Genomic DNA, 27,180 nt, shown 5'->3' on the forward strand with positions numbered 1-27,180 from the left:
TTTCATTCCATTCCTGATGCTGACGGTTTGAGTACGATGGAACAGCGAGGGTGTGGGGAGATAACGAGCATATGTACGTGAACGGCAGTGTCTGCTGGTGGGCCAACATACAAATGTATGCAACGAAGCCATGGTTAACAGACCAGACCGACGTAGACGACTCAAAGACTCACTACGCTCGACACCATATCACGGGGTACAGCAGCGTCGGGGCCGCGCCGTTTCGAGAACGGGAGTGCGTATATGTAAGAAGAACGGGGAAATTAAATAGGAAGCTTTGTGGTAGAGATATGATGTGTGGAGGAGACGAGACAGAAGGAAGATGGGGAAAGATGCGAGCATATGCGACAAAACAGATCCAGATCCAGAAACGAGTCCCGGATGACATGAGTAAACGGAGAACTTCCCTTCAAACGACACACCACCGTCCGCCTGCACCGTACGCTCTCACCCTCCCTCACGCCATCAACGCCCTCCGCCCCTCCGTCTGCCCCGGGTTCCCGCCGCCGACGACGACCCCGAGCCAACCGAACATCGCCATCAAGAACCGAACCAACCACGCGCCCTCCGCGCCCAAGCCGAGTCCGGGTCGGAGCTGCAGCGCGAATGCGATGTCGAGCTCTGGCATCGGTGCACGATACGCACGCGCACGCGCCGGTCGCTCCACCTCGGCCATCTCCTGCGCGTCGGCCTCGGGCTCGGAGAAGAGCGCCCCGGGCATGGTCGTCGGCGGGGACGGCGTGCGAGTGTGGTTGTACGCACGGGCAGGCGAGGAGAACGGAAGCGGGGACGTCGTCGGGGTGAGCGTAGACGAGGCGGGGAGACCCAGTGCGGGCGACGAGGCGGCGCGCACAGACCACGCAGGCTTCGAGACGGGCGTGGTGGCCTCGCCCTCGCGCTCACGCATCTGCGTCTGCGAGGGCAGGCGCTTGAGGGATGGCGGGACGGCGAGTGGCTCGACGCGCAGCGCGGGCGAAGCAGTGCGAGGCGTAGCGTAGGGACTCGTGGTGGGGGTTGAAGTGTCGGATGGGAGAGGCAGGAAATCGGGGTCGGGATGAGGAGACGGGAGGGGTTCGTGCACAAAGAGCAGCGGGGAGTCGGTCGCGTCGTAGAACGCAGACTTCTCGTTCAGATCAGAGTCCCCGGCGCCGGCGGCACGTACCTCGTCGCCGTCGAGCTCGATGATCCCATTCTTCTCGCTGTACTCCGGTGGTGGCGTCACGTCGTCTTCGGAGCGCGGAGCAGTGGCAATCGGACCCTCGAAATCGATGAGGTCTTGAGGCTTCTCTACGACAACCTCCTCACAGGTAGCATCTACCTCTCCTCCCTCGCCGGAATCCCCTCCAGCGTCGCCGTCCTGGGCATCAGTTGGCGCACCTTTCTCGATCCGAGGGACGGCGTCCCAAGCAATGTTGCTCCGGAGGACGTGTCTGCGGAAGTACGAGACGGTGTAGATCGACAGCGAGAGGCCTATGACGACGAGGAGAGAGGCGACAGCAGAGACCGCCAATACGAGAAGGGCGGGCGATGCGGGTGAGGATGTGGGAGGCGTGGAGCTGCCAGTCGACGCGTCGGTCACAGATGACTCGTCATCGGCGTCGGCAGTGGCTGCAAGTGAGTGCTCGGACGGCGACGTGTCTGACGTCTGTAGGTGCGCGAGCTCGGGCACTGGTCGTACGCCACCGTCGATATCCTCCAGGCTGCCGTTCGGGGGAGAGTTGCGAAGGAGCTCGTAGAGCTGCTTCTCCTCGTCCGTGAGCTCGCTCAGCTCTGCGCCATCTGCCCCGATACCGTGCCCGGCGTCTGCACCGAGAGCGGAGAAGGGCAATGGGAGGACGGCTTTGACGGCATCGAGACCCTCGAGGGCTGCGAGGTGGGAGGTTAGAACGGACGGCGACGTGAGATGGACGCGGATGTCGGTGTCTGAAAGAGAAGACGGCAGTCCCGGTAGGGGATAGCTGTGACACGTCAGAACGCAAACGCGAACAGCAGCTAACAAGTACGTACCCTGCCCGGCTCTTAAAGACGGCCTGTACCGCATCCCGCAGGGTCCTGGTCGTAATGGCATTTGCCTTTCGGCCGTCAGCGTTCCTGGGCGTCGTGGCGTTCACACGTCAACGGTCTTTCGCTGGTGAGGAGACGCGGTACTCACAATTGCGTGGTATTGCTTCCATCGCCATGCTCCGGATCCGCGAGAGGGTAGGGTCTTGCAGTGACGACGAGGGCGAGGAGAGAGATAGAAACGAAGATGGTGAACGTCATACCAGTGGTATCTATCACAATATTGATTGCACAGCGATCTTCCGTCCGCAATTAGGCAGACATGGCGCTGCGCGCACGAGAAAAACACGAGAGATGGGTGTAGAAGACAAGTAGACTCACAGCGAGCACCAGCTCGATGCAACGTGAAAGCAGCGAGGCCGTACCGACAAGCGCCTCTTGACGTGGTTCCGGCAGGCAACGTGACCATCGCCGCCACCGACTCGTCGACTGTGCAAGCGCTTCCTCCTTCTCCTCCTCCTCCTCCTCTTCACCGTTTTCTGCAGACCAGATCCCAACATGAGCTTCCTCGGTCTCCGCAAGTGGCCGACTCCTGCACGTCTACCCATCTACATTCAACACCACCCGTCTGACTCGTCTGCGCTCTAGGTCGCCAAGCCTATGTGGCCTTTCGTTGCCGCTAGCGCGGTCACTTTCTTCCTCGTCTCGAAGGCGCAGGACATGGGTGTCAAGTGTGCGTCTGTCTTGTTCGTGTCCTACCACGTGTCGCTCATCTCATGCAATGTCCGCAGCCGAGACCTGGCGCAACGACCCGCGCAACCCGTATGCTGCGCAAATTGCAAAGGAGGCTCATCATTAGGAGTATCCGCAGGAGCTGTTGGAGAGCGATTTCGATATTGCATGGTGCATGTGCGTGTACAATACCTTTGTCGTTTGAATCGTCCGTTTTGAAATAGTAACTCGACGTGTAGCGCCCTCCGACTCAGGAACTACTATGGTGCTGCGTTTCCGGCGTGTCAGTGGCGTCATTGAGGCTTAGGCTACCGCTTTGTTTAGTATTCTTGCCGTATTGCCTCGCATATCCCATGTGGCTTGTATATCAGGCGGCGATGTCTCCTCATTTTCTCAGTGATTGGCGGACTACGTCCGAGTTCGGTGCTGTGCAGGCTCGGGGGGCGCGAGGTAGTGACCCATTCGGATGCTGCGCAAGTCACGGCAAGTAAGCAGCGGACTGCGTACGAGCTCGGTGACTCTGGCTTAGGCCGAGCCACGTAGTGGCTTCAGATGCTGCGCCAGTTAGTGACTCGATACATGAGTGCATGAGCTATCACTGCGTCCACTGGCAGTTGACAGCGGCAGCTGTCGGTGTATCATTCGGCTGGCTGTGCATGCCGACCCACGCAGAGAGTACCGCAAATTAACGTACTGCGCTTCCGTGCGCCGAGCAGCGGCGTGTCGACTTCTGCGTCAGGGGTTCCGGTCACTCGGACATGCGCCTTCGAGAGTTAGTATAAAAGACGGCAGGAGTGACGCCGATATAGCATCCTCTTTCGAGCAGTTACGGTATACCTCTCTACTTGTCTACTAGCATCGTACAATGAACGTCTTCGCCATCGGTGCGTCTCGCAACATCGGCTACCACGCAGCGCGTCGATTGCTCGGTGAGTTCATTCGTCGTCATGTTTCATTATCCAGCAGATTAGCTAACCATCGTTCTTGCTGCAGCCAAAGGCGCAACAGTGACGTTCCTCCTGCGCTCGACCTCCGTCTTCGACGACGACGACGAGATTCAACCACACATCTGTTCCAGAACCGCACGCCTCGTCAAGGGTGATGCTTTGAAGGCAGAAGATGTGAAGCGTGGTTGGGAAGCGGCACAGAGTGCCAATGATGGTACCGTCGATATCGTCCTTTTCAGTGTCGGTGGGTTGTGTCCCTACCTCCTTGCGTCGTCAATAACTGAGCATACAATGTTGATATAGGTGGGACACCCTCATTCCACGCGACGAAGGGCTTCATCATCACCCCGCCCAACCTTTGCACGCAGTCCTTCCTCAACCTCGTCACCACCATGCCCGCCTCCCTGCGCGCACCCTCCGCCCAGCCGCGCTTCATCGCCATCTCCTCCATCGGGCTCTCGCGCGCCTCGCACGCCGAGCTCCCGCTCCTCCTCAAGCCGTTCTACGGCTACTTCCTCCGCGGGCCGCACACGGACAAGCTCGCGATGGAGCGCGTCATCGCTCACTGTGCAGGGTGGGAGTGGGCGCACGAGACGCCCGACGCGGAGGCTCTCCCCACGGACTGGACGAGTCTGCCCGGCCTGCCTGCGTTAGGCGAGCTGCAGCACGTCGTTGCGGTCCGGCCGGCGTTGCTACGAGCGGGGCGTGCAAGGCGGATAAGAAGAGTGGGAAGGAGCCGTATAGGGTCAAGGACTGCGAGCTCGGAGACGGGTATACCGTCTCCAGAGAGGATACCGCGCATTTCCTGGTCGAGGGGCTATTGTCGCATTGGGACCAGTGGGAGGGGAAGCGGGCCCACATTGCGTACTAGGGTGGTCTACTGGGTATCTATTTATTGGTCGACGTTATAATATGGCTTTGATCGCGTTTGTGCTAATGTCTACTAATACAGTGCGTGACTCGTGGTACGATGATGAGCGCGGTACGTGTTCATCGACATTCATCCCATGAAAGTACGGACAATCAGAAAGATATATTCAGAGCATTATCCCACCAAGTGGCGACCCTATGCCTGACACCGAGGAAGCCCTGGCGACGGACGTGCAGCTCGCCCTTGGACTCGTGACATTCCTCGCGGTGCATCTCCTGTTCGGGCTCTGAGGAAGCAATAGTGCGAGAGAATGGGGGCTCGCCGACGTCGAGGAGTCCAGTGGTTACCGCGACCTGGTGCTGGGCTGGGTGCGATGTGGGACACCTCGTAGCTGGCCTTTATCCCAAATTGCAAAGCTCTGGTCGGGTCAGGATTGCGGTGAGCTCATCAGCGGCTAGGAGGTCGGCGTGAAGAAGGGTAACATAGTAGTACATGTACCAACAACACGTAGCGTTCTCCGACAACGTAAGAACCTTACACGTCTGGTAATCACTTCGCGTACTGCTCCACCACGCCCTCCCCGCGGACGCCTAGCATACCCCGGACCGTCTCCTCAAACGATGTCGGTTCCCTCCCGATGATCTCCTTAGCGTTGGGTCCGCAACGGCACACTCGCCACGTATCAACGCGCGGTAGGTGTCGCCCATTTCCTGAGGAAGTCGGCCTCGCCGCGAGGGCCAGGACGGCCTGTGTGCGTGGCGACATATTCTCTTCGGAGACGACCTTGAGACGGATGGTCCGTCCGAGGAGGGAAGAGATGGTGGAGGCGAGGGTGGACAGGGTGACGACGCGGGTGCCGGAGAGGAGGAGCGTGCGGTTTTCGTATCCGTTCTCCTGTAAACATCAGCACTTATGACCGTCGCAGTAAGAATGACCCAGACGGTGCGCACTGCAGAGATGATCCTCGCCGTTCCCTCGCCCAAATCCGGGCGGTTCACCCATGCGATCCCGCCGTCTCCATACGGGACGACGACCTCGCCCATGCCCTCGGTCGGGCTCCAGAACCCAAAGTAGAGCGGGTAGCTCTCGCTGTAGATGCCCTCCCGGATGATCGTGTACGTTATTCCGCTCTGCTTGAGGTACGCCTCTGTGTCGAGGTGCGCCTGCATCACCTCCGCAACACTCTCGCGCTCTCCGGAGGGCACGAGGTCGCGATGTGCGCCGTACCCAAACGCGAGGCTGGTGTAGTAGATGTGCTTGATCCCGGCGGCTTTGGCAGCGTCGATCGCGGTCTTGTGCATGCGCACGCGGAGCTCGTACGCGATGGAGGGGTAGGAGACGAGCAGGAGCTTGTCGGCACCTGAGAAGGCCTTGTGCAGGGAAGCTGGATCGGCGTAGTCGCCTTGTCGGATGTCGACGCCAGACGCGACGATCGTGGGCGATGCGCCGGCAGGGTTGTGTAGCGAGACGATGATATCGGAAGCTAATGGGGACGCCGTAAAAATTGTTCATGCTCAAGCAGTAGTTGATACATGTGCGGGTGGACGTACCAGGCACGAGATGCAGAAGGAACAGGAGCACTTGCGAGCCAAGCCCACCAGTCGCACCCGTCAGTACGTATTTTGTCATATTCAACTATGCGGATAGGCTCAGTGATTCGCGATGAGCTACTGTACGCTCGAAAGGTTCATGCATGGCACCATCAGCGCGAGACATCGCAGACCCATCTACGCGAACTCACCTTTAGCAGAGTGCGGATGCAGATGGGCAACTCTGATTGTGTGGCGATCTAAAGAGCACACATTCGGGACATTAGTCAACATCCTAAAACGTCATCGATCGCAATCTGTGGCCCCAAGGAAGAACATTCATGCGCGAACATCCCCGCGATCGTCACCGAACTAGCCATACAAGGCAGGCGTAGTAGTTCGTGCTGACAAAGCCTGTTCAGCGACCCGCCCTCGTATTACACTGAGCGCTGGCATAATAGCCCGACTCGGAGATACTTGCGAGCTTAATGGACAGTCTGAGTCGCTTTCAGTCACTCGTGCATCATCAGCCTGCAGAACTTAGCTTTCGCTGCTGAGCAGGCAACCCACTATCCAGTCGCACAGATAAACGGAGAGCGTGTACGTTTCCTGACGCGCGGTGCAGTGTCGGTTCAAGCCCAAGTCGACTCGAGTTGGCGAAGACCCAGCGCCGTAGGTAGATGATGACGATCTTGCAACTTGTATTTGCGGTTCTCAACGATCCGTGTCTTGAAAAGGGCGTCCGAAGCCAACGAGACACGTCGATGCTGCGGGAGAAACGCGCTTCAAGTTCAGCACGATCACGTCTATGATCCAGCGGTGCAGGCTGGAATGCACCGTACTGGGTCTTCAGCGATCGACAAAAACACGTCGAGACAACTTGGAGCAGCAGGGATTCAAATCGGTCAGCGCAGTGGGCTCAAGTTAAGGGTGAGACATCATGCGTCACGGCAACGTTAGGGTCGATCTTCGCGTCGATTCGACAGAAGCGACAAAACGGAAGGATAAATTCTTCATCAATACAGGAGATTGTCGTGTGTGGACAAAAACTGCACGCCGGATGAGATCGAGAGCGCACAGTGGGGCCATCGAAGCTCGACGAGCCGAGACTGACAGACGTGGCTATACTTCTCTATGTATCGCGTGAACCATTACAGAAGAGCATTTCGATCACGGTCCGTTGGTGACCAGGAGTAGGAGGGATACCTGCAGCGTAAGCCATTCACGGGAGACCCCAGGGTCACCGGATGCTGCAAGTCAGCGAGTAGTTGAAGTCTTGACGAGTACGGCTCACCGCGTGGAGACAGACATGGTCAATTCGCCAAGTCTGGTTGTATCAGCATCACGGGCTTCCAGTCATCTCGATGTATTGCGAAGATTTTGGGGCAGCTAGGAACGTGAGTCCGCGATCCGTATATTGTGGCCATGCGCAACGCCCGCCACTGCCAATATTATATTGTACGCGGCTGCCGCGAGAATCTTGCTACCCGGATTTCATCTCCACTATGCCCTGTTGACAGTTGTCGACGGTAAGCCCGATTGGTCAGGCGCGGCCTGCGGGCGCCTGACATCGTACGAAGGGTACCCAGTGTACCGTAGCTCTGACAACGGCAGTGAGTTTAGCGCTACACTTCACGATGAGTGCCAGCTACGTCCTATGAATGGGCGCGGGTCCTCATTCGCGCGTCAAGACGAGTACACGAGAGCCGTGAAGGCCTCATGTATCGACCAATCTCCCTCGCATGCACCACGATCATCGGGGCCTGACACGGCATCCAAGGCAATCGCACTGTTCCTATCATCACTCGACTCGAAAGCCAAAGACGCGGCTCACCTCGAGGTGTAGGTCCTGTGCCTCTACGGACTCTGGGCCTACAGAGGGGGAGGGAGCGGCGGACGAAGGCGCTCGCTGGTAGTTACGGACGGCGCCGGCACCTGCAGCACGCACATACGCGACCTTGATCCCGGGCCTTCAGGCCGGACAATGCGCTGCGGTGGGTTACGTTTGTGCGTCCCGCGCGCGAGAACGCATCCGAGGCAGGAGGGATTTGATGGTGAGCAGGGATGGGTGGAACCCCCTATTACAGCGTTGCCCGGGGTCGCGGGGTCGCGAGGTTCTGCGAGGTCCGCGAGGTAGTGCATGTCCTGGCAAGCAGCCGAATGAGCATGACTCACCGGCCGGCGGTCGTCTTGATTGAATCAGACGGGGACCCGTGCAGAAGGCGAGGACGTAGGTCCCCGATCCGGTGTCTTAGAGGTAAGTAAGTCGCCGAAGCGAACAAGCGCGTCGTGCGGCGCCTGCGTCTTGAAGGGGGCTTCCAGCCGGCCACCACGCGTTCTGCGTCACGCGGTGTGCAGGACGACGGGAATGAATCGGGGGCGTAAGGGGGACGAGGGCTTGTTAGCCGGAGCGAACAGACCGACGGTGGGTGATATATGATACCGAGTAACGAGTTGATACCAAACGAGTAGAGACCGTGGCGTAGAGGCGGAGGACGGAGAATGGATCGGGTTGCGCCGGACGAGGGCGTTGTGGCGCGAGTGTGTTTGATCAGGGTCGATCGAGGTCGAGGCCGCCGGTTCGAGGTCGAGTACATACTGAAAGCTGATGCAGGCGCAGGCCTGGGCGTGATGTACTGTGCGCTGCAATTGTGGCAGACCGTGAGCGGTGGTGGATGCATTGATATAAGTGATAGATTAACTGACTGCACTCACCGTAGTCGCCGGACCCCGCACAAGTGTGTACTACAGCAGCGGAGATGCGGGATCGGGAGAGGTAGGCGACGTCGGAGACGCCAGCGAAGAACCCATCACTGGAGGAGGAGAAAGGCAAGGAACGCGACGACAGACCGGGGCAGCAGCGTCATTTGCCGGCAATGAATCGCGGTCGAAAGATGGAGACGAGCCTGTTGTTCGCCGAAGCGAGCAGAAGGCACCGGGTCAGCGAGGGCAGGCAGCGATTCATAACAGCGCATGCTCACGAGTACGACCAAGCACTTACTCTGGGTGCTGCGTCAAGCGATCCCGGAGCTTGGCGCAGAGGTTGATAGAGTGGACGGAAGGACCTGACCGGGTTAGAGCAGGGGCGAGGGCGTTGTGGCGCGCGCGCGATCTCGATGCATGATCGCCGCGACTCTGGTTGCATCCGTGCGTACAGAGCACACGAGCCACGTAGCTTAGACGACAGGGCATCTCGCCATTAGTGCGTCGCTCGGTCGACGTGAGGAAGGCGCATGCAGCCGTCGTAACAGCACGGCGGGCGAGCGCGCGCCGTAAGCGAGCAACGCGCTGCGCAAACGGGCGACCAACTCAATCTGCGTAGATCTGGACGCCGGGAATTGGCCGGGCGGTGTCTCACCGGTGAGTTGCCGGCGGGTCCTGTGGCGTGCGCCCATTTGCTTTCTATGACACTCTGCTGATGAGCGCGGCCTCGCTGGAGCTGGGCTGCGAATGCACCCGCCGGACCCTCGCTCGCAGTCGAACCTTGTCGTGCGCGTGCGACCCGGACCGGGTGCGCGTGAGGGCGACTGAGAACGGCAAATGAGCAGTCTCGAGCGTGGCAGGTGGGATGGAAGCGAGGTGCGTGATCAGAGAAGTGGTTCGCGGGGGAGCGAAAGGGGAAGGGGCTGACGTGCGTCTTCCCAGGGGGCAGCGCGGAATTGGCATTTCACGAGGCGCGCTCCCAGTCCACGCTTCCTGTGCGAACGCGCCACCGCTGGGGGACGGGGAAGAAGGCGGGCGACGACGGTGGCGCTGTCGTGGCGTGCGCTGCTCGGGGCGGCGTGTGCAGCCAGGGCATGTGCGGATCGCAGAGACGCGCGGGCGTGCGGTGGATATCATCAGCGGGTGGCAGGTCGGCGTGTGCCAGCTCGCCCTCCCGCGCCCACGCGCAGCCGGTCTCTTCATCTGCGGTCCAGCATTCTTTATTCGCCGACGCTGCGCCCGCTCCCTGCATCATCTGTCCCTCGTTAGAGTTTACGGCATCGCCCACTCCTCTTCCCAGCAGCCCCGATGGCCTCTTCCACCCCCCCGTCTCCCCTCGCTCCTGCGCCCTCTCCCCTCGACGCGCATACCCGTTCGTCCGCGCCCCTGCCGCCGACGCCGACGCCCCCGCCCCCGGGTCTCGCGGGGACCTACATGCCGCCACCGCCCTCGCCGCGCCGCCCCCGCTCCGCCTCCGTTTCCAATTCGTCTGCAACACCTCCCCTCGGACGCGACTTCCGTCCCGCAGACGCGCTGCAGTTCAGCGCTCTCGACCTCGACTTCTCCCTGAAACCCAGCCTCTTCCCCTCCACATCCAGCATGTCCCTCTCCTCGGCATCCGCCTCTGCGTCCTTCGCCACCGCCCCCGCCAGCAAGCCTTCAATATCCGGTTTGAACCCGGCACACGACCGCGACGCAGAGAAGGGCGAGGACGGCGAGCGGGAGGTCGACGTCATCCGCGTCGTGTCGTCGCACGGCGCGAGGGACGACCGGCGTGAGGAGGGAGAGGGCAAGCAAGACGACGGCGCGGGTGGCCCGCCACCGCCCCCAGATGGAGGCACGAGAGCGTGGATGACCGTCGCTGGCGCGTGAGTCCCTTCATTCCCTCCTTACCTCGTCTTCTGCGTGTGCGAGAGTACAGATTGTAACGTTCGCTTCCTTTGTCAATTAGCTGGCTGGTCCAGTTCTCGACGTTCGGGTGAGTCTTCGCGGATGCAGTCTCCGTCCACGATTTCCTCACTTCGTTTGCAGCTACATCAGCTCGTTTGGGGTATACCAAGGTGAGTAGCTCTACGCGCGCACAACGTATTGCCCTTCAGAGCCTGAGTGGCATGTTTTCCGCAGACTACTACGCAACATATTATCTCCCCGCGGAAACGAGTTCAAATATCAGGTATGTCTCTGTCGATCACGTCACAGCCAGCCAATAATTGTCGGTGAACGGACAGCTGGATCGGGAGTCTCCAGCTGTGCCTGATGTACGCGCCCGGCGTGTTCGTGGGTCGCGCGTTCGACGCGGGGTACTTGTGAGTCTCCTTTCTGTTTCCATCGTCCCTTCTCGCCCGTATCACTCTACCCCGCTGGTCTTTCGTATCGTCTTCCTTCCTCGCGGAGTCTCGACTCGCATATCTGTTTATTCTAGTGGGCGCACGCTGACTGTATGCCCCATATAGCCACCACCTGGAGGTGCTCGGCGCGCTGCTGTACGTGTTCAGCATCTTCATGCTCAGCCTCGCCCGCCCGGGGGAGTACTATCAGGTGAGTCGGCATCTTCCCATCTGGATCTCTCGGGGATGGTACATCGTCCGTTCCCTACTCCTTGGTGATACGAGCTGGGGTGCCTGGGCTCCCCGAGGTTCTACCCCGCACGCGATGGGTCTCGCGTGTCGGTATGTCTTCGGGCACGGCGATAGTTGGCGACAATCTGGCGATGGTCGCTCTAGGTGCGACCCGTCCCGCCCGACTCGTCGTTCACCCTGCGCGGCTCGAAGTTCCTACTGTGCACGCCTGGGGCATGCACACACAGGGTGCCTGGGGCTGGAGAGGCTTGCCTCCGCCTATGGTGGGCTTGCACGTTGCGTGAGCCTGCCGCGGGCTCGCCGCACTGCGTTTGCCACGGCCGTGCGCTTCTCACGATATGCCTGTACTGGCACCGTCGCAGTCTGCTGCAACTGTCCCCGACCGCCTTCGCACCGGTCCGTGCGATCGTCGAGGCGAACAGAGCCTAAAGGCTCCTCAGGCTCCCAGCGACGCGCCGCCCTGCACGCTTCGCGCTTCCGGTTCTCCATTCTATCAAACTTCCGTTTCAATGGGTGCTCCGCACCCGCGATGCCCGCCGTTCTGTTTTTGACTCTGGGCTCCCGCGCGGTGAGACACGAATTCTCGGGCTCTGCGAGCGTTCGGAGATCCTCTCGATTTTAGTCGTCCGGGCCGCTGACATGTCCTGCTGACTGTCCCTCGTTCACTGTTGAGACTCCCGTCTCCCCCTTCTCGTCCCCACGGGCCTTGTTCTGTGTCATGACGCTCCCCTCCCCGCTTTCTCACGCTCTGCGTTCTGACGTTTGACGTTCTGACGTTCTGACGCTGCCCCGCACGCAGGTCTTCCTCGCGCAGGCGGTCGGGATGGGCCTTGGGCTCGGGCTCACGTTCCTCCCGTCGCTCTCCGTCGTGGGACACCACTTCCGCACGCGCCGTGCGCTCGCCGTCGGCGTCGCGATCAGCGGGTCGAGCGCGGGCGGGATCGTCTTTCCCATCATGCTCAATCGGTGCGTCTTCACGTTCTCGCGGCGGTTCGTCCTCGGCTCACGTACTGTACGTGTGCGCTCGCCCGCAGGCTGCTGCAGGACCCCAGTGTCGGCTTCGCGAACGCGGTACGTGCGAGTGGCGCGGTGGTCGGCGGATGTCTGGTCGTTGCGAACTGTCTCATGCGAACGAGACTCCCGCCGAAGCGCGGCGATGTCCACCGGAAGGGCGGGTCGAAGCGCGCGGCGAGGATAGAGACGTGGCGGGGCATGGTTTGGGACGGGGCGTATCTCTGGAGTGTATGCGGGTGGGTGCTTTCGTATTGGTGGTCGTAAATGGATGTGCTAATGGGCTCGATGATGTAGAGCATTCCTGACGAGCTTGGGCATTTATGTCCCGCGTGAGTGTCTTGCAGATGGTCATATGGGGGTATAAGCTTATGGCACGCCCTCGCCGTGCAGTATTCTACCTCCAGCTGTTCGCCGTCGACCACGGTGTCAGCTCGCATATTACGACCTACTCCGTACGTCGTTATCCCTCCTCGTATGATTACACATCTCATTCATCATTTCGAATGTACGTTCTCTAGCTCGCGATCCTCAACGCAGGCAGCACGCTCGGGCGGCTCCTCCCAACCTTCCTCGCGGACAAGGTCGGCGTGTACAACATGCTCGTCCCCGCCATGGTCGCATGTGCGGGGCTCATCTTCGCCATCTTCGGCGCGACGAACGGGCCGGGCGTCGTCCTCGTCGGGTCGATATTCGGGTTCGTGTCGGGCGCGTGTGAGTGTCCCTGCACGTACTATTCGGAAATCAGGCAACTGACGACGCGCTGTGTTTGTGATGCAGATATATCGCTGATTCCTACCCTGCTCGTACAGCTGTGTAGGAACATGGGAGAGCTCGGGTGCGCCCCCACGTCCTCGTCTCACTCTCTCGTCAGATCTGATGGTGCTCTCTCTTGGCACAGCGTGAAGATGGGGCTCGCATATTCAGTCGTGGCTGCCGCGAATTTGATCGGGAACCCCATCGCAGGCGCGCTGCTCGGCACAAATACGGGCGGGCCGCTGACGTGGTGGCGTGCTCTAGTGTTCACTGGGGTAAGCGGCGCTTTCTCCCTTCCGCTGCCGTCACGTTTTCTGATCGCGTCCGCTCTGATGCTTTGGATTGCAGTGCGTTGCGGCGGCGGGAAGTGCGTGTATGGGGGTGTCGAGGTCGCTATTCATCAAGGGGCGGGGGAGGCCCGGGCGGAAGGTCTGAGTTGTAGACTCCATGGCGATGCGATGTCGTGGTTCGTTCCAGTTGCGATCTTCCGTGCGGTCGGGCTCAGTTGGGGGCGGTGGAGGTGAGTGCGTGGGGAGTGGCCATGTGGGAGGGATGATCATGTGCTGATGTGCGCTGTTCAAGTTGGCGATTGGCTCGTGGCGCAAGAATTTGGGGTCGGATTCTATTCGATTAAATGATGGAAGAAGATCGCTCCAGGCCGGGCTTGGGCTCTTCGCCACGGACTATCTCATGGGAGAGAGCATGCCGAGTCACCGTGCTTGTGGGTCCGTGTAGGTGCTTTCGATCAGTGCCGGCGCCGGCGTCGACTGCAAGTACAATGGCCGCGTGCAGGTCTCGGGCCGGACGCCGCCTCGCTTCGTCATGCTCTGCCGACATGGTCTACCCTATTTCCGCGTCATCAAGCCTCGTCTCCGAACGAACACCGGAATCCCTTGTCATCGTCGCCGGATAACCAAGCTGTACAGTATACTTTCCACATGACCTAGAATCTCGCATGGCTCGCTCTCACCCACTCCCGATCCTCAATCTGCTGCAAGCTCCGCACGCCCTTTTGATATCTTTACCTGTCTGCAGCCGCATTTGCATTCTCATCCCCCCTTCGCATCTCTCGATCTGTGCCAGCATAGCACGCTCTCCTATCTATTCGCGCACCTCTGCACTAGCATCGATACCATCTCCCAGTCATCTCACTCAGGCCCCGAGCCCCCATTGCATCGTTGTGTAGCATCGGCACCTCCGTGACTTGCTAGCAATATCTACCATCTGTCTTCGATCTCAGCTTGTCTACCACATCGCACGTTCAGCACGTTGTACTGCATCTAATAGGACACTTCCCGCCCATAGTACTTCAGTACTGTAGTGATCATTGCATAGCCCCCACCTCGGATGTGCTATGGAGCCACCGTTGCGCACAACGTCTGTGACAATCCCTTGCCTGAAATTACAAGCCATATTGCAATCATGTAGTATCTATTGCATCTACTATACATGTCGAGTATCAAATCTTCGTTTGTGGCATGCAGGCCGCTACCCAAGATACGCATCTCGCCTAAACCGAAGCCCTTGAAGCCTTAGGCCTTACTGTTGAAGTGGCTATATGTGCAGGGAAACAAACAACCGCAAATAAACCCTCAGGTCCCCGGCTCAAACGCCCGGCCTGTTTCGATAGCAAACAACCTACGCAGGCTGCTAGCGGGATGAGTCCGGCTGCCACCAGTCGCCTACTAGTATCCATCTATTCTGGTAATGTAGGGGTCCGATCTAGTGACGTGGGGGAGAAGATAGCGGTGCGTGTCATCAGTGCGCCGTAACATTCGTACGTGTCCGAGTCCGACGTCACGATGCCTCTGATCACGTACCATGTTCGTAACTTGGGACCATGCAGGTGTTGCTGGCGTGCTGAAGTCACCATTGACCTGGATTTGGTCGTGTCTAGCATTGGTCTAGCCGCTCAAGACTAGCATCAACCGTGGCCACTGCTAGTGTATCCTCAAGTTATCGAGTCGACGAACTGCAACAGCCCCATGCCTACCCTGGTGCCTTCGAACACACCGACTCGAGCGCATTAAGACAGACAAGTGGCGATCCCAGCGCGCGGTACTGGCCTCCGGCCGACTCAAGACATCGCGTGACGAAGTGTGCCGAGGATTGGATGTACAGCGCGCTGTCTGTGTCTTGCACACCGGCTCTGGCTCCCGCGTCTCAAGACATGGATCCCAGCCCACGGTATCTACCGATCATGTCAGGACGCGAAGCGTTGCGGGGCTCGATGTCTCGGGACGTGGAGGGGCGCACCGGGTCGGGACGAACGCGACGAGCTCTGTCTCTTCATACGTCATCTGGCTTATGTACAGTGAGTAGCCACTCGGAGCTGATCGATCGCGGTGTGGGGCGTTGTGTGTCCCATCGTGCTCACAGATCTGGACCACAGCCGTACTCGGCAGTGCCACGAGTCGACCCGGAGGAGCTCTCTGGCCAAGCAGGAGGGCGGAGGACTTGGCAGCTGCCCCGGAGTCGCTGCGACCTGGCGATCCACCGTGTGGCGACACACGTAGAAACGACGTCTCACGATACACGTAGACTGATCCTCGTACGCCCTCCTCTGTCTACTAGTGCCGCCAGTCAACACTGACGCCGACCATCAGTCCGCGTGCGACGTCCGAGGCCGGAAGGCGCGGACAGGAGGCACACATACATCGGGGGGACGGGACGGGGCTCGCAAGCGGCCCGTGTCGAGCGCACGCACACGGATGGCGAACCGCCAGCGAGACGCACGCATACAGCGATGGTGCGGCCGGCTATATACGGAGATGGTGAGGGTGCGCGTGGATGTCGATGGGCGACGAGCTGACACCTAGCCTAAGCCTTCGGTGAGACCAACGAAGGGTGACCCAGGAACGTGATGACAGACGGGGACAAGACATGACGATACGGCCCTCGCTTCGTCTTCGCGGGACAAGGCTTGTTCTGACTACGGGCGGGCCGTGGGCGTGAGTGCATTTCTGTCGTTGGCAGCATCGGGGCTCATCGGCGATGTTGCAGGGTTGTGAGCGCGAGGGATTCACCACCGTCCGCGCTGGCGTATTCCACGTTCGGCCTGGATGGGACGGCGGGGTACCCGGGGTGAACCGCTACGCGGCCGGCGCTGCAAGGCAGCCAAAGCAGCCTAAGGCCCGGCTCGGAACAGTCGAAGTCAGGAGTAGCTCCGAGCGGAAGACGGGTCGCACAACTCGAGTAAGTCGCTTGCCTCTGCGCAAGCGTCCGTGCTTCAGAGGTGACCTTATGCTGAAAGCACTCTCTGTATGTTCGCGTTATAGAGTATTGCGTGTGCACTGCTATCGTCGAAATACATATAAGGGCAACCACAATACACTGAGACAAGCGGCAAAGACCCCAAAGTTCACTAAGTACGATCAAAGATGACCCAGACTCGAAAGAAGAATGTACATACGGCAGTTTGCGCACAAATACAGTACGTGACAGAATCAAGGAATTAACACAAGGGACGTTGAGACTCGGAGATGACGCGTATGGTCTAAGACTCATGGACAGCAACCGGTACGACCGCGACAAGTGGACAACAAAGGCAACAGCGAACGCAAGCATAGCTTATCAAGTGAACCGGACCGTGTAGCGTATCTACTGCACATCCTAGTCGAGCTCTGGCATTAACACGGCTACGAGCGAGGCTCTTCCGAGCCTATATCGCCCAGGCTGTCTGAGCTTTGCGTGCCCGACAAGTTCTCGCTGCGGCAAACTCATAGCACGGCTGATGTCTATACAGGATACACAATAAGAATTTGACCGTCCGCGTAATGGTGAGCCTCACCTGTGCGCACTGACACCGAGTATCTAGATGCTATCCAACGCAGGGCGAACGACAGCGCGATCGAACTCGGGGGAGTTGTCCGACCGAACCTCCGGGGTTCCGCTGTCCAGGCATGGTGGATCCACGATGAGTGATCCATCGGGAAGGTGGATCTGTATAACCCCACGAGATAGCCATGGGATGAAGAGGGGGACCACGAACGATTGGATGGACGTGCACAGTTCACAGGGTGTTGGCTTGGCATCGAACGGGCTCGTACCCAATGAGGGGCTACGAGGATGCCTGTGGGTGAATTGCAGGAGTACGCGCCCAGGGAGTAGGCTGGAAAATATCTCGTGACAGATTGCAGCGTGAAAAATGGTGATGTCCAAGGAAGTGGTCTCCATATCTGTGTCGAGGTTGACACCAGCGTCGACGCCTGGCTCTCGTAAGGAGAAACAAATGGACATGTGCTCCAGACACGGGCTCCTAAGCTGCGTGAACAGAGATAGGAGTGTCTTGTAGATCCATGATGTGCGCAGTGACGACGCGACAGTGAAGGTCACATCTAGACGTTCTAGTGCGGTATTGTACACGAGCGAGGGAGTAATACCCAGCTTGGTACGTTGTGACACATTAGTATGTAGCCTATAGCACGTAGGTATATACGGAACTCACCTGTGATTGTTCTTGATCGTATCGGCATCTGAAATCGCGAAGAACTGCCCCAGAATGTCGCAGCACCTTGTCGATGGCAGCTTGGAATTCGGGTCCGGGTACGTCCACGAGAACGATATCAAAAGTCCGCAGCTCGCAGCACCGCTTCGCGAACAGCTTGAAGAATACTGCAGCAAAGGCTGAAGACACCTCCCCAAGAAAGACATCGGTGAATGCTTTCATATCTTTTCCCACTCCATTCAACACGGCTTCGTCAGACGGAGGCTCCCATTCTGGCACTTTCCTACAGTATATCCTATGGAGTTCGGGGAAAGCACAGAAGAACTGCAGGAAATGTGAGAACGACAAGAATTGGGTCGTGTCCAGGATCAGGGTGTTGACGTTCGTGTAGAAGGCCAAGACATTGAGCACGCTTTGGTGAAACGACTCGATGTGAGCAGTCCCTGAGGCGTAGTCTCTGCTGACACATCCGGAAAGCTGCAGTGATTGGAGCTTCCGCTTTGCAGAGGGCAGGAGGTTCTCCCCTATACTATCGAGAGCCTGAGGTGCAGAATGGACCGTGATCGAGACGAGGGCGAAGTCTGTAAGCCCAGGCAGAGCATCAACAATAGTCCGGAGTACCTCGGCATGACGAAAGCAACATTGATAGAGAGTTAACGAAGTGACTGTCCCAAAGGAGTTGAGGTAGGTGAAAAAGCTTGTATGAGGTCTCGTTGTAACCCAGTCTAGCCGGAAGATACAGAGTTCCTCGACCTTCGAGAGAAGGCATCCGGACACACGCATAGAAAATGTATGCGCATACGGCTCTTCGGCGTTCTCATAAATGTAGAGTGATCGGAGTGATCGGCCATACGGTCGATTGACCTTGGACACAAGAATATGCCCAAGGTCGCCCAGGGCTCTCGTGCTTCGGATGGTCACGCTCCGAGAGAGATAACGCTTTGCAGCGTGATACCAGGCACAGCAGATGAGGCAGCATCTGGCGAGCTGTACGGGCTCGTCCCATAGAAAGTCGGCGATTAGTTCGATGATCTCGTGCGGCAGAGTCGGAGATGCATCACTGGGAGGGCATGAGCAACCACTTGAGAATGGTCAACGCAAACGGGGCCATACCTCGCATAGACAGCAAACCTGAAGTTGATCACGATGTATTTGGGTCCATCAGACATTATTCGTGCAAGTCGAAGGATATCTACCAGTATCAGGTCAAATCACAAGGCGAAGACGTATCGTGAAATAGAGCGCACCTCGTGGCTACGGCGCGATCGGGCGAAGACCGTCGAACGATGTGCAGCGAGCTGGCTATGGATCCCTACGGACAGTCCTCTGAACACGGATAAACGTCAATCTGCAATGCCTCAGCAACGCTGATTCTCACGTACCTTGGTAGGTTGACAACAACACCAGTAGTGGACCTGACAAACAGCGCAAGAGAGGGCGAAGGCAGGCAGTGTGGCGGTAGTCGCTAGGTAGGGCAGGGCGCAGGAGACGGAAGATGAGGACTTTGAACGATCCAAGGAGAACGGCGTCCCCGCGCAGAGCCCCCGCGTACACGTGTTCCAACGCTGTCTTCGAACAGCCTCATTTCGCCGAATGAGGGTGGTGCTCCGATGCATTACATCTGGCGAAACGCTCGCCGGGCCGACAATTCATCGACCCAGCTGTGGAAGGTACGATACCCTATGCACACAAGGACAACATGCGTACCATCCTTAGCAACAATTCTAGCGCGGCCCTGAGTCGTACCAGATAGTGCCGACTACTTCCCTGTACTGACCACGGAACAAACCCCTTGCCCCTGGACCGCGAATGATCAACGCCCGGTCGCGACAGACCTGAGTGGCGACGGATGTGACGTCTCACTCATCGGCTTGCGTACAGACGGAAGGAAGTGAGACAGATGGGCCACAGCGCCATCATCAACTCACAAACGCCGAAGGCCCTTCTTTGAGGAGACATTCGCAGGCAGTTTAAGACCTGTGGCGGAGTACTTGAAGGGATGAAAGTTTCAGTCAAATGTCGCATCCATTGCGAAGACTACGAACAAGTGCGACTATCCACCCTCCCACGCACATAATGCTCAGGGGCCAGGGGAGCAGCGGGGCTTCTGATGCGGAATGCCAGTCCGAACGAACGCTAGGACAAAATCATCAATACATGGTCCGATGTACTGAACGGCGGTCGCGAAGCGCGGAGAAAGAGATGACTGCATTATTGACCATTTTACTCACAAGTACAGCAAGGGGAACTATGAACTCCTCGCACGGAAGGACTCGGCGCCGCGGTTGTGGTAGCACGAGCAAGCCGCCGACGTCGGCATTCTGTGAGTGGTCATTGACTCCGTCGAGAAGAGACGCGGTGACTACACACGCATGTCAAAACGGCTTGAGGAACCAGTGAGCATGCTGATTTGTTATAGGGCATGATTGGCGTACGAGGGCATGGGAGGAAGGTTAGAGGTCGGGTAGTCTCATACCAAGACCCTCCACACGGCGCTAGAGAGGTCGGGCGCGCCGGGTTCAAATCACGTACACTCTCTGGGATATCGCATTGACGGACATGCTGAAGGGGTACCACTCCAGCCATGTATATTGGGCCGTTCAAACCAAGTACCTCGCTGCAATGCCCACCGGCCTATAGTCTTGGTCTCCCGTAGGCAAACCATACGTACAACCTCGTTGACGGAGGGGAGGACGGTTGTACTATCGTCTCGTCCGCAGACAACAGCCTGAGCGTGCCGAAAGAGGAGCATTCCAAGGTGCACGTTTCACATCCCGTCTGCGCGTTCCACACCAGAGATCCCGTTCAGGTTCATGTAGTCGGGGTGTGTCCGAGTCGAGGAGCAGCAAGTACTGTACGTACTTGACGGGAAATCCGAGTCGCATGCGTGACGAGGACGGATCCGGAGGCGCCAGCAAGGCTTGAGCAAGGCGCTCAACTTGTTCTCATGTCCAGGTCGCTCCGCCTCGCATGCCCTTCGCACACATACTTACAGTGACACACAATCTCGTCAGTGTCGAGTTGTTTGTCGAACAACCTTTGCGTTGGCACGACATCATCCAAGTACTGCCTGCGCCCCAAAACCCGCTATCTACTACATACAAACGATACCCACAGACTTACGAACACACATACCCGACAGGACTACCGGATCGTAAGTGGCGCATTATAATGCCCACTATTGTACGCACCGGCAGTCGCCGCGTCTTAGCACGTTTTGTTTGCTTGTGGCGGTTAATAAATGCAGAATTCATCATCATCATCACCAAGTACTGCCTCTCGTCGGACGCCTGTTCCAAGTTACACTCTTCATGCGCGTACAAGCCGGTTGCTCTGAACGACTTCCTCGACATCAAGCTGCGTGCCTGCGTACTTGAGGCGTGTCCGTAGTCCACGAAGCCTTCTGTGTGGCGACGCCGTTGCTGCACCACGATGGTACACAGCTTCAAGTGCAGAGTAAGGTTGGTGAGGAGCTTAGATCCTGTCTTCCACTTCGGGCCTTCTTGTCGTCGGTCAGTAGGCAATCCATCTCACGACACTACCTACACCGCTTTCACCGCTTTCTTCAAAGGTGTACCTACATCATATCCCGCGCTAAATGTCGCTCTGACGCGGAAACTGGTCAGTGCTGACGTCGAGTTCTCGCAACGATGGCGGATGAGTCCGAATGGATTGACATTCACTTCAGGCAACCTGCGTATGCTAGGTAAGGTCCGAGCCTCCTCCTCGACGACGCGCCAAGTCACTGACCGTACCGACGCAGCAACGTAGTTCCGACCTTCGCACAGGAGCTGATAGACATCATCGCCGACTACCTCTGGGACGAACCCGTGCAACTCGCGCGGTGCTGCCTCGTCTGCCGTGCGTGGTACTTCTCTGCAAGGCAGCATCTCCATCGGCGGACCCTCCAGAGCGCAAAGGACCTCGCCGACCTCGTGCGCATCCTCATGTCGAAGCAGAACAGAGGCTACGGGCACGCGCTGCATGACCTCGAGATCAAGGACGACCCCGCGAGGCCGTTCGCGCATACGTTTCCGATCCGCGTTCCGGCGAGCCTCTTGTCGCGGCTGGACGGCCTCGGCTTCTCGCAGCTCGATTGGACGAAGGCGCGGCCACATGTGCGCTTCTTCAAGCACCTCGCCTACTTTTCGACGGTCACCCGCTTGTCGCTCGTGGGGTGTTCCTTTCGCCGCGCTGACGAACTTCGGACCCTGATCAATACTCTTCCTAGTCTCAGTATGCTCCTTCTCGACTCCATTGCATTCCAGCCGGAGTCCCCGGACACTGCGCGGCTCCCCCGTCCATTTCAGCCAGACTTTGCGCGCAGTTCAACTCTGGTACGCAGCGGCCTGCGATTGCCCCGCGGGGACGTGCAGCGGACAACACCTCCCTCAAAGTATGCTCGACCTGCTGTGCTCGTACTCAGCCGTTCTTGACATCTCGCTTCGTCTGACCAAATTCCTGTCCCCCTCCCAGTTCCTCTCGTTCATCTGTGCATTCCCGGCGCTTCGCTCCCTGCACATAGAGGGCGATCTGCTGCCAGCGTAGGCAGGCAGTGAACCTCCGAGTCTCTCCGCCAAATCAATGGCTCTGCAGGCAAGAGAGACCACCGTCAAAGCCTGGGCGACGGTACACTTGTCCGAGGTCTCTTCCGACTTCGCTTCAATTTTCCTCGATGTGTTCGCGGATCGGTGTTGCGCGTTGAAGGAACTCTACGTGAATCTCGTGGACGCGCCCTCTCCTGCGTTGCAGAGGACCATTAGCAAGACTCTGCAAGAGTCGGGGGATGCGCTGGAAGAGTTTCTATGTGGATACTGGTCCGACGTGTTGATGCTCTCAGACGTGAGTACGTCGATTGCATTTACACCAGTCACCTTGATACTGACATGTTCGAACTTCGCACAGCCTGACCATGGTGGCCCTTTCCTCCCTCCGCTCACGTACAGCACCAGCCTACGTCGTCTTACGATGGACTTTTCCACGCCGTCGTCTCTGGGCATGGATACTAGGGACCCTGCTCACCCTGTTCTCGCAAACGGAGAGCCCACGCCTGGAGCACGCCCACATCGGTTTCTCGTCGTACCACAGCATTGACTCCACCACACACATGTTGGCAGACATCGCGGAAACCGTCTCCGCCTTCCGTGCTGTACTCTCTCGCGCCGTGTTCGCCGAGCTACCTCCTGCCGCCGTGACCGTCTCCGTCCGAATCGTCGCCGCCTCGCACTGGGATGAAGACGACCCGCTGAGCCTTGCTAGTATCGACGTGACGCTCCGCGCGTCATCCGCTACGACCGAGTCCTTCATTGTGCCTCTCTTCAGGCCGTGGTTGGCTCGCGGAGTTGTGGTGCTCGAGCTTCCGGACGGATCGTGCATCTCAGAGTGTCCGCCGCAGGAGGGAGACCAGCCTCTGGGGGAGAGCGCATCCGTGTCTTCCGCGGCCCCTCCACTCCTAGTCTTCGCCGCGTATGCGATCGCTTCATTGCTCGTCGCCGCATACGCTTTCGTCTTATCATCTGCAGGCTCGTACGTCCGCGTGCGCGTATCTGGCTGGTGGCGACGTTGCTAAGTCGGGTTCGGGATGCAACCCCGAGTTAGAGCGCATACAAAGGCACTGTGCATTTGATTTGATTTACAGTAGCTAAGCAAACCTGTATGCGTGCCGTAACACTCTCTCATGAGGGTATGGACAGGCCATAGTGTGCGGTGGTGATCGTATTTGACGTGGGTTGCTCGCGTGTCCGTACTTCTCTAAGTTATCCGGATTTTGTTGGTATACCACTGTCCACACTGCATACTACGCCATGGATGCTGCAGGCGCACGCAAGCAAGATCATTGCTCGGAATCACAACAGGACTGCTACCCAGACACATGTACACACCGAGGGACGGCCGAGAAGGTGGTGTAGACGACCTGCATGAACCTGGTCGACGCAGGAAGGTCGATAACAGTAGCTCATCCGCTGAGATGCAGAATCGTCGTACGACACCCGTGAGGTGCCGATTAGCCGTTCGTGCATCTGTGGTCCAGCGCCCTGATCAAATCGAAGTGAGGCACATGCATTACCCGCTGACCGCAGTCGTCCAAAGGGAAATCCTGCGGTTCAAACACGTGAGTCTGAACAGTGGAACACGGTACCGTAGAACTGATGAAGGGGGTATTGTCGAAGTGCCTCCTTCGAGGGCTCCAGGAGACCTGGAAGGATGGGAGTCATACATGCATGGGACGCCCCATTCCCAGGTTTTTCCAGTTCCCGCGCCCTTGCTGAACGGCCCCGTCGCGGCGCGCTGCGTCCAGAGGGGAGAGATTCCCATCTCTGAATGAGGAACGACACCGATCGACCAGATCGCACACGAGGAGACACGGTCTCATTGGGCAAACCCGGTGACCGCAACAAGTGGTCGGTTACGTGTCCTCCTGGAGGAGAGACGGCGATCGGAGGCGTCAGCAAGTGAACGAGGGGACAACGAACCTCCTTGTACAACCCGGGGGTAGCCGGTCGTGGCCCGAGGTCGTGTATGAGAGAGAAGAACACGAGACACGAGCGCGAGGACGAAAAGCAGTGTCCATTCAAGGTAAGTTACAATACATGCGAGGATGCTTATTGGACTACGTATGATGCGTTAATCATCACGTCGCCGTGTGTCATAGGTGTCGTCCGCGAGATTCGCCTGAAGACCTGTGTACTAGCAGCGTGAAAACCCACGCACGAGCACCACGTCCTGATCACAGCGCGATGATGAGGTCCTATCTTCAGCCTCGTCCTTCTCGCCGCATGCCATCCCGTGAGGCTATACCGCATCGACGACTCCAGGTCGTCTGAAGACCCTTTCCCCACTTCGCTCTGAGCAGCCCTGCTGGAATTATTCGTTCAATCTGAGGTATGAAACGTCGCATGACACAGCAGTTGGCTCACATTTGTCTTCGTGCCCAGGTACGACTCTCGAGACGACGGCTCGTTCCCGCTCGAACATCAAAGTCTCACTTGAATCTATCCCTCCATCAGCCTGTCGCATTTCTCAGTGCGTTGGTCCATAGCGCAATGGATACGGGCGGAGCGAGGGTGTCCGCAACTGCGAACCGAGCGTAGAACACTTCCAGGTTACGAGATCAGGTCCTGGGGCCCTACTTCATGTACATGGCATTCCGACCACGTAGATATTGGGGTACCAACGGTATACGATGTGACCCGGTCTGCGTGAAGACAGAAGAGCTGCGTCAGGCTCACCGCGAATGTGCATGCCAGTAATGTGAAGCTGATTGGACAAACCTTGCAGTTGAACACAGCCGCGGTCCATTTCTTTTGCACATACACGGGTGTATTGAGATCTCGAAGCCAAGGGGTGAGAAAATGCGATAGAAAGGCGAAAACGAATGACGTAGCATCATACCCACACGCGGCAAACGTCTATTGCATGTTAGCTGTACAGCATGACACTAATCGTTGTCGTGCTCTGGAAAGGACCCATCCATCCCGCCCACGCGTACAGTGCTTCTGTACCGTGTCAGTATGTATGCGGCACTGGGTAGGAGTTTTGACCCGACCTGCAAGAGACGACTCGGGGTCTGACTAGCAACGGAGATTTGATGCAGAAACCGAGTCCCAAGGAGCGAAAGGAACTCACCACACGGCGTTAGCTGGAGTACGAACGCAGAGAAGCTAAGTAGGCGGAAGGGATGCTGCAACAACCCGAGAGGAACGGGTGCGGCAATGGGGACCGTTCGCGGTATCCGGAGAGAGGTGCGCTACAAAATCCTACATTCTGAGGCAAATACGTCGAGACCAGTGAATGTTACTCACGAAGCAAAGCGTGACGGTATCACTGTGTCTCCTTCGGCGTCGAGTCTACATGACAGCGAGCAAGCGTGCGTCAGGCAAACGGTCCAATGAATCAACATAAGAGCTAGTACTCGAGCTCACCGAAGGCTGAGACGTATGCGTCAAAGTCTGGGAGACAGTGGTCGTTGTGTGGCCTCAGTTAGTCTCATCGTGGCTGCCAGGTACAGCTGCCCAAGCTCTCGGGCCTCGATGAATGTATGGCTAACTCACCAGCGACCACCATGCGCAACACCGACTACCGCGTCCCCGCCGCCTTCAAATTGTCTGGATCTGTTGCGTCAACGACACATCCGCTGAGTGCCTCCAGTCCCACAACGTCGTCTTCTCCGGCTTGCGCTATCCGTCGCCACGAAGTGTCTCGAGGGCCGTCAGAGGGAGGACAGAGACAGTAGAGATAAGGTACGCTGTCGATGAGTCCGGACAGCTGGACTGCAACCTCAGTGCAACGAATGGGAGATGGCAGGACCCAGGTGCCAGCTCCACAACAAACCTGACATGGTATCTGAACACGGGATATGGTACGGGATATCCAAAAATATATTTTGAATATCCCGTTCGGGGATATTGTGATCGGAGATATGGAAAGTCTGGATGCTCAAAGTATCCCGAGATGGAATACTTTGAATTTCCCCACATAGTATCGCAGGCCGGGATATGGTGAGGGATGTTTAGAATATCTCTGGCCACTATGACAATGATGTCCATTTCCGTCTACCCATCGTCCTAACCACGTTGCTTGTTTTCTATTGTCCAGTGTCATGCGCGGTCACGGACATGTCACGCCGCAGGCCCGAGCTGCTACTTACCGTAAAAGGTAACTTTGGCTCCCTGCCGCCGCGGCGAGTCGCGGTACGGTGTCGCGTCGCGGTGTGGTGCATCGCGTCGCGTCGCGGTACGGTGCGTCGCGTCGCGTCGCGGTACAGTGTGTCGCGTCGTGTCATGGCATGGCATGGCGCGTCACGTCACGGTACGGCGCGTCATGTCATGTCATGGCACGGTACGGTGTGGCGTGGCATGTCACGGTACGGCGTGTCATGGCACGGCATGGCACGGCGCGGCGTGTCATGGCATGGTACGGTACGGTATGGCACGGTACGGCGTGTCATGGCACGGTACGGCGCGTCGTGTCATGGCACGGTACGGTGCGTCATGGCATGGCACGGCGCGTCGTGTCACGGTATGGCATGGCACGGCGCGTCATGTCACGGTATGGCATGGCATGGCACGGCGCGGTACGGTACGGCGTGCCGTGTCATGGCACAGTGCGAGCATGGTGCTTATGTCATGCCACTGAAGTAAATTGTACCCTACATACATTATTGAGGCTCAGGCTGTACCTAACGCCAATACAATACCTGTTCAACTCAGGCTGTCACAGTACAATGCAAGAATAATTTGATTGTAATAAAGCGACATGAGCGAAGTATATGTACCATTATCCATACCATCATGCCATGACACGGCACGCCGTACCGTACCGCGCCGTGCCATGCCATGCCATACCGTGACATGACGCGCCGTGCCATGCCATACCGTGACACGACGCGCCGTGCCATGCCATGACGCACCGTACCGTGCCATGACACGACGCGCCGTACCGTGCCATGACACGCCGTACCGTGCCATACCGTACCGTACCATGCCATGACACGCCGCGCCGTGCCATGCCGTGCCATGACACGCCGTACCGTGACATGCCACGCCACACCGTACCGTGCCATGACATGACATGACGCGCCGTACCGTGACGTGACGCGCCATGC

General features: G+C 58.1%; 11 protein-coding genes across 11 annotated transcripts; 7 read left to right on the top strand and 4 right to left on the bottom strand.

Annotated features, from left to right (window-relative positions):
* Positions 1-457: 457 nt before the first annotated feature.
* On the bottom strand, positions 458-2,262 carry B0H18DRAFT_1121950 (uncharacterized protein; the record flags this gene model as incomplete). The annotated part of the gene is made up of 3 exons (XM_048034427.1): positions 458-1,958; positions 2,008-2,091; positions 2,153-2,262. The coding sequence occupies 3 exons, from the start codon at positions 2,260-2,262 to the stop codon at positions 458-460; spliced, it is 1,695 nt and encodes a 564-aa protein (XP_047890131.1).
* A 62-nt stretch (positions 2,263-2,324) lies between these two features.
* On the top strand, positions 2,325-3,289 carry B0H18DRAFT_596600 (ATP synthase j chain-domain-containing protein; the record flags this gene model as incomplete). The annotated part of the gene is made up of 6 exons (XM_048038713.1): positions 2,325-2,494; positions 2,547-2,595; positions 2,650-2,734; positions 2,793-2,910; positions 2,973-2,998; positions 3,058-3,289. Coding segments are annotated over 4 exons (372 nt in total), but the record flags the coding sequence as incomplete, so codon positions are not given.
* A 309-nt stretch (positions 3,290-3,598) lies between these two features.
* On the top strand, positions 3,599-4,551 carry B0H18DRAFT_957075 (uncharacterized protein; the record flags this gene model as incomplete). The annotated part of the gene is made up of 4 exons (XM_048042542.1): positions 3,599-3,662; positions 3,727-3,924; positions 3,984-4,357; positions 4,393-4,551. The coding sequence occupies 4 exons, from the start codon at positions 3,599-3,601 to the stop codon at positions 4,549-4,551; spliced, it is 795 nt and encodes a 264-aa protein (XP_047890133.1).
* Positions 4,552-5,007: 456 nt separating this feature from the next.
* Positions 5,008-6,476, bottom strand: B0H18DRAFT_1024270 (uncharacterized protein). The gene is made up of 4 exons (XM_048029688.1): positions 6,293-6,476; positions 6,102-6,221; positions 5,502-6,034; positions 5,008-5,445 (listed from the first exon to the last, which is right to left on the bottom strand). The coding sequence occupies exons 2-4, from the start codon at positions 6,178-6,180 to the stop codon at positions 5,101-5,103; spliced, it is 957 nt and encodes a 318-aa protein (XP_047890134.1). The 5' UTR covers positions 6,181-6,221; positions 6,293-6,476; the 3' UTR covers positions 5,008-5,100.
* A 2,387-nt stretch (positions 6,477-8,863) lies between these two features.
* B0H18DRAFT_1024278 (uncharacterized protein) lies at positions 8,864-9,221 on the top strand (the record flags this gene model as incomplete). Its single annotated transcript, XM_048029689.1, has 2 exons — positions 8,864-8,986; positions 9,062-9,221. Coding segments are annotated over 2 exons (189 nt in total), but the record flags the coding sequence as incomplete, so codon positions are not given.
* Positions 9,222-10,382: 1,161 nt separating this feature from the next.
* B0H18DRAFT_881103 (major facilitator superfamily domain-containing protein) lies at positions 10,383-13,653 on the top strand (the record flags this gene model as incomplete). The annotated part of the gene is made up of 13 exons (XM_048040822.1): positions 10,383-10,651; positions 10,735-10,761; positions 10,815-10,843; positions 10,908-10,956; positions 11,012-11,089; positions 11,237-11,321; positions 12,162-12,328; positions 12,397-12,612; positions 12,671-12,705; positions 12,767-12,828; positions 12,895-13,087; positions 13,154-13,211; positions 13,275-13,653. 13 exons carry the CDS (start codon positions 10,383-10,385, stop codon positions 13,651-13,653), a joined length of 1,647 nt encoding a protein of 548 aa, XP_047890136.1.
* Positions 13,654-15,521: 1,868 nt separating this feature from the next.
* Positions 15,522-15,976, bottom strand: B0H18DRAFT_1024290 (uncharacterized protein). Its single transcript, XM_048029690.1, has 4 exons — positions 15,954-15,976; positions 15,922-15,931; positions 15,736-15,887; positions 15,522-15,680 (listed from the first exon to the last, which is right to left on the bottom strand). The coding sequence occupies exons 3-4, from the start codon at positions 15,867-15,869 to the stop codon at positions 15,656-15,658; spliced, it is 159 nt and encodes a 52-aa protein (XP_047890137.1). The 5' UTR covers positions 15,870-15,887; positions 15,922-15,931; positions 15,954-15,976; the 3' UTR covers positions 15,522-15,655.
* Positions 15,977-16,942: 966 nt separating this feature from the next.
* Positions 16,943-18,745, bottom strand: B0H18DRAFT_1121955 (uncharacterized protein; the record flags this gene model as incomplete). The annotated part of the gene is made up of 3 exons (XM_048034428.1): positions 16,943-17,515; positions 17,577-18,636; positions 18,690-18,745. The coding sequence occupies 3 exons, from the start codon at positions 18,743-18,745 to the stop codon at positions 16,943-16,945; spliced, it is 1,689 nt and encodes a 562-aa protein (XP_047890138.1).
* Positions 18,746-20,523: 1,778 nt separating this feature from the next.
* On the top strand, positions 20,524-20,845 carry B0H18DRAFT_1024301 (uncharacterized protein; the record flags this gene model as incomplete). Its single annotated transcript, XM_048029691.1, has 1 exon — positions 20,524-20,845. A coding segment is annotated over exon 1 (299 nt), but the record flags the coding sequence as incomplete, so codon positions are not given.
* Positions 20,833-22,418, top strand: B0H18DRAFT_1024302 (uncharacterized protein). Its single transcript, XM_048029692.1, has 3 exons — positions 20,833-21,282; positions 21,340-21,972; positions 22,053-22,418. Exons 1-3 carry the CDS (start codon positions 21,227-21,229, stop codon positions 22,099-22,101), a joined length of 738 nt encoding a protein of 245 aa, XP_047890140.1. The 5' UTR covers positions 20,833-21,226; the 3' UTR covers positions 22,102-22,418.
* Positions 22,228-23,297, top strand: B0H18DRAFT_596998 (uncharacterized protein). Its single transcript, XM_048038714.1, has 2 exons — positions 22,228-22,418; positions 22,482-23,297. Exon 2 carries the CDS (start codon positions 22,489-22,491, stop codon positions 23,143-23,145), a length of 657 nt encoding a protein of 218 aa, XP_047890141.1. The 5' UTR covers positions 22,228-22,418; positions 22,482-22,488; the 3' UTR covers positions 23,146-23,297.
* Positions 23,298-27,180: the final 3,883 nt, after the last annotated feature.

The sequence above is a fragment of the Fomitopsis serialis genome (genome assembly GCF_022376445.1).
Source record: "Fomitopsis serialis strain Sig1Antser10 chromosome Unknown B0H18scaffold_69, whole genome shotgun sequence".
In the NCBI taxonomy this organism is placed as follows: Eukaryota; Fungi; Basidiomycota; class Agaricomycetes; order Polyporales; family Fomitopsidaceae; genus Fomitopsis; species Fomitopsis serialis.

Excerpts from the sequence above, each read along its gene's own strand:
- B0H18DRAFT_596998 (XM_048038714.1), top strand. The coding sequence starts at position 22,489 with ATGGTGGCCCTTTCCTCCCTCCGCTCACGTACAGCACCAGCCTACGTC.
- B0H18DRAFT_1024270 (XM_048029688.1), bottom strand. The coding sequence starts at position 6,180 with ATGACAAAATACGTACTGACGGGTGCGACTGGTGGGCTTGGCTCGCAA. Across the intron at positions 6,035-6,101 it reads CCTTCTGCATCTCGTGCCTG|CTTCCGATATCATCGTCTCG; the intron begins GTACGTCCACCC and ends CGTCCCCATTAG. Across the intron at positions 5,446-5,501 it reads CGGCGAGGATCATCTCTGCA|GAGAACGGATACGAAAACCG; the intron begins GTGCGCACCGTC and ends TGATGTTTACAG.
- B0H18DRAFT_1024290 (XM_048029690.1), bottom strand. The coding sequence starts at position 15,869 with ATGCGTGCGTCTCGCTGGCGGTTCGCCATCCGTGTGCGTGCGCTCGAC. Across the intron at positions 15,681-15,735 it reads CCTCGGACGTCGCACGCGGA|GAGGATCAGTCTACGTGTAT; the intron begins CTGATGGTCGGC and ends AGGAGGGCGTAC.
- B0H18DRAFT_1024302 (XM_048029692.1), top strand. The coding sequence starts at position 21,227 with ATGGCGGATGAGTCCGAATGGATTGACATTCACTTCAGGCAACCTGCG. Across the intron at positions 21,283-21,339 it reads AGGCAACCTGCGTATGCTAG|CAACGTAGTTCCGACCTTCG; the intron begins GTAAGGTCCGAG and ends GTACCGACGCAG. Across the intron at positions 21,973-22,052 it reads CGGACAACACCTCCCTCAAA|TTCCTCTCGTTCATCTGTGC; the intron begins GTATGCTCGACC and ends TCCCCCTCCCAG.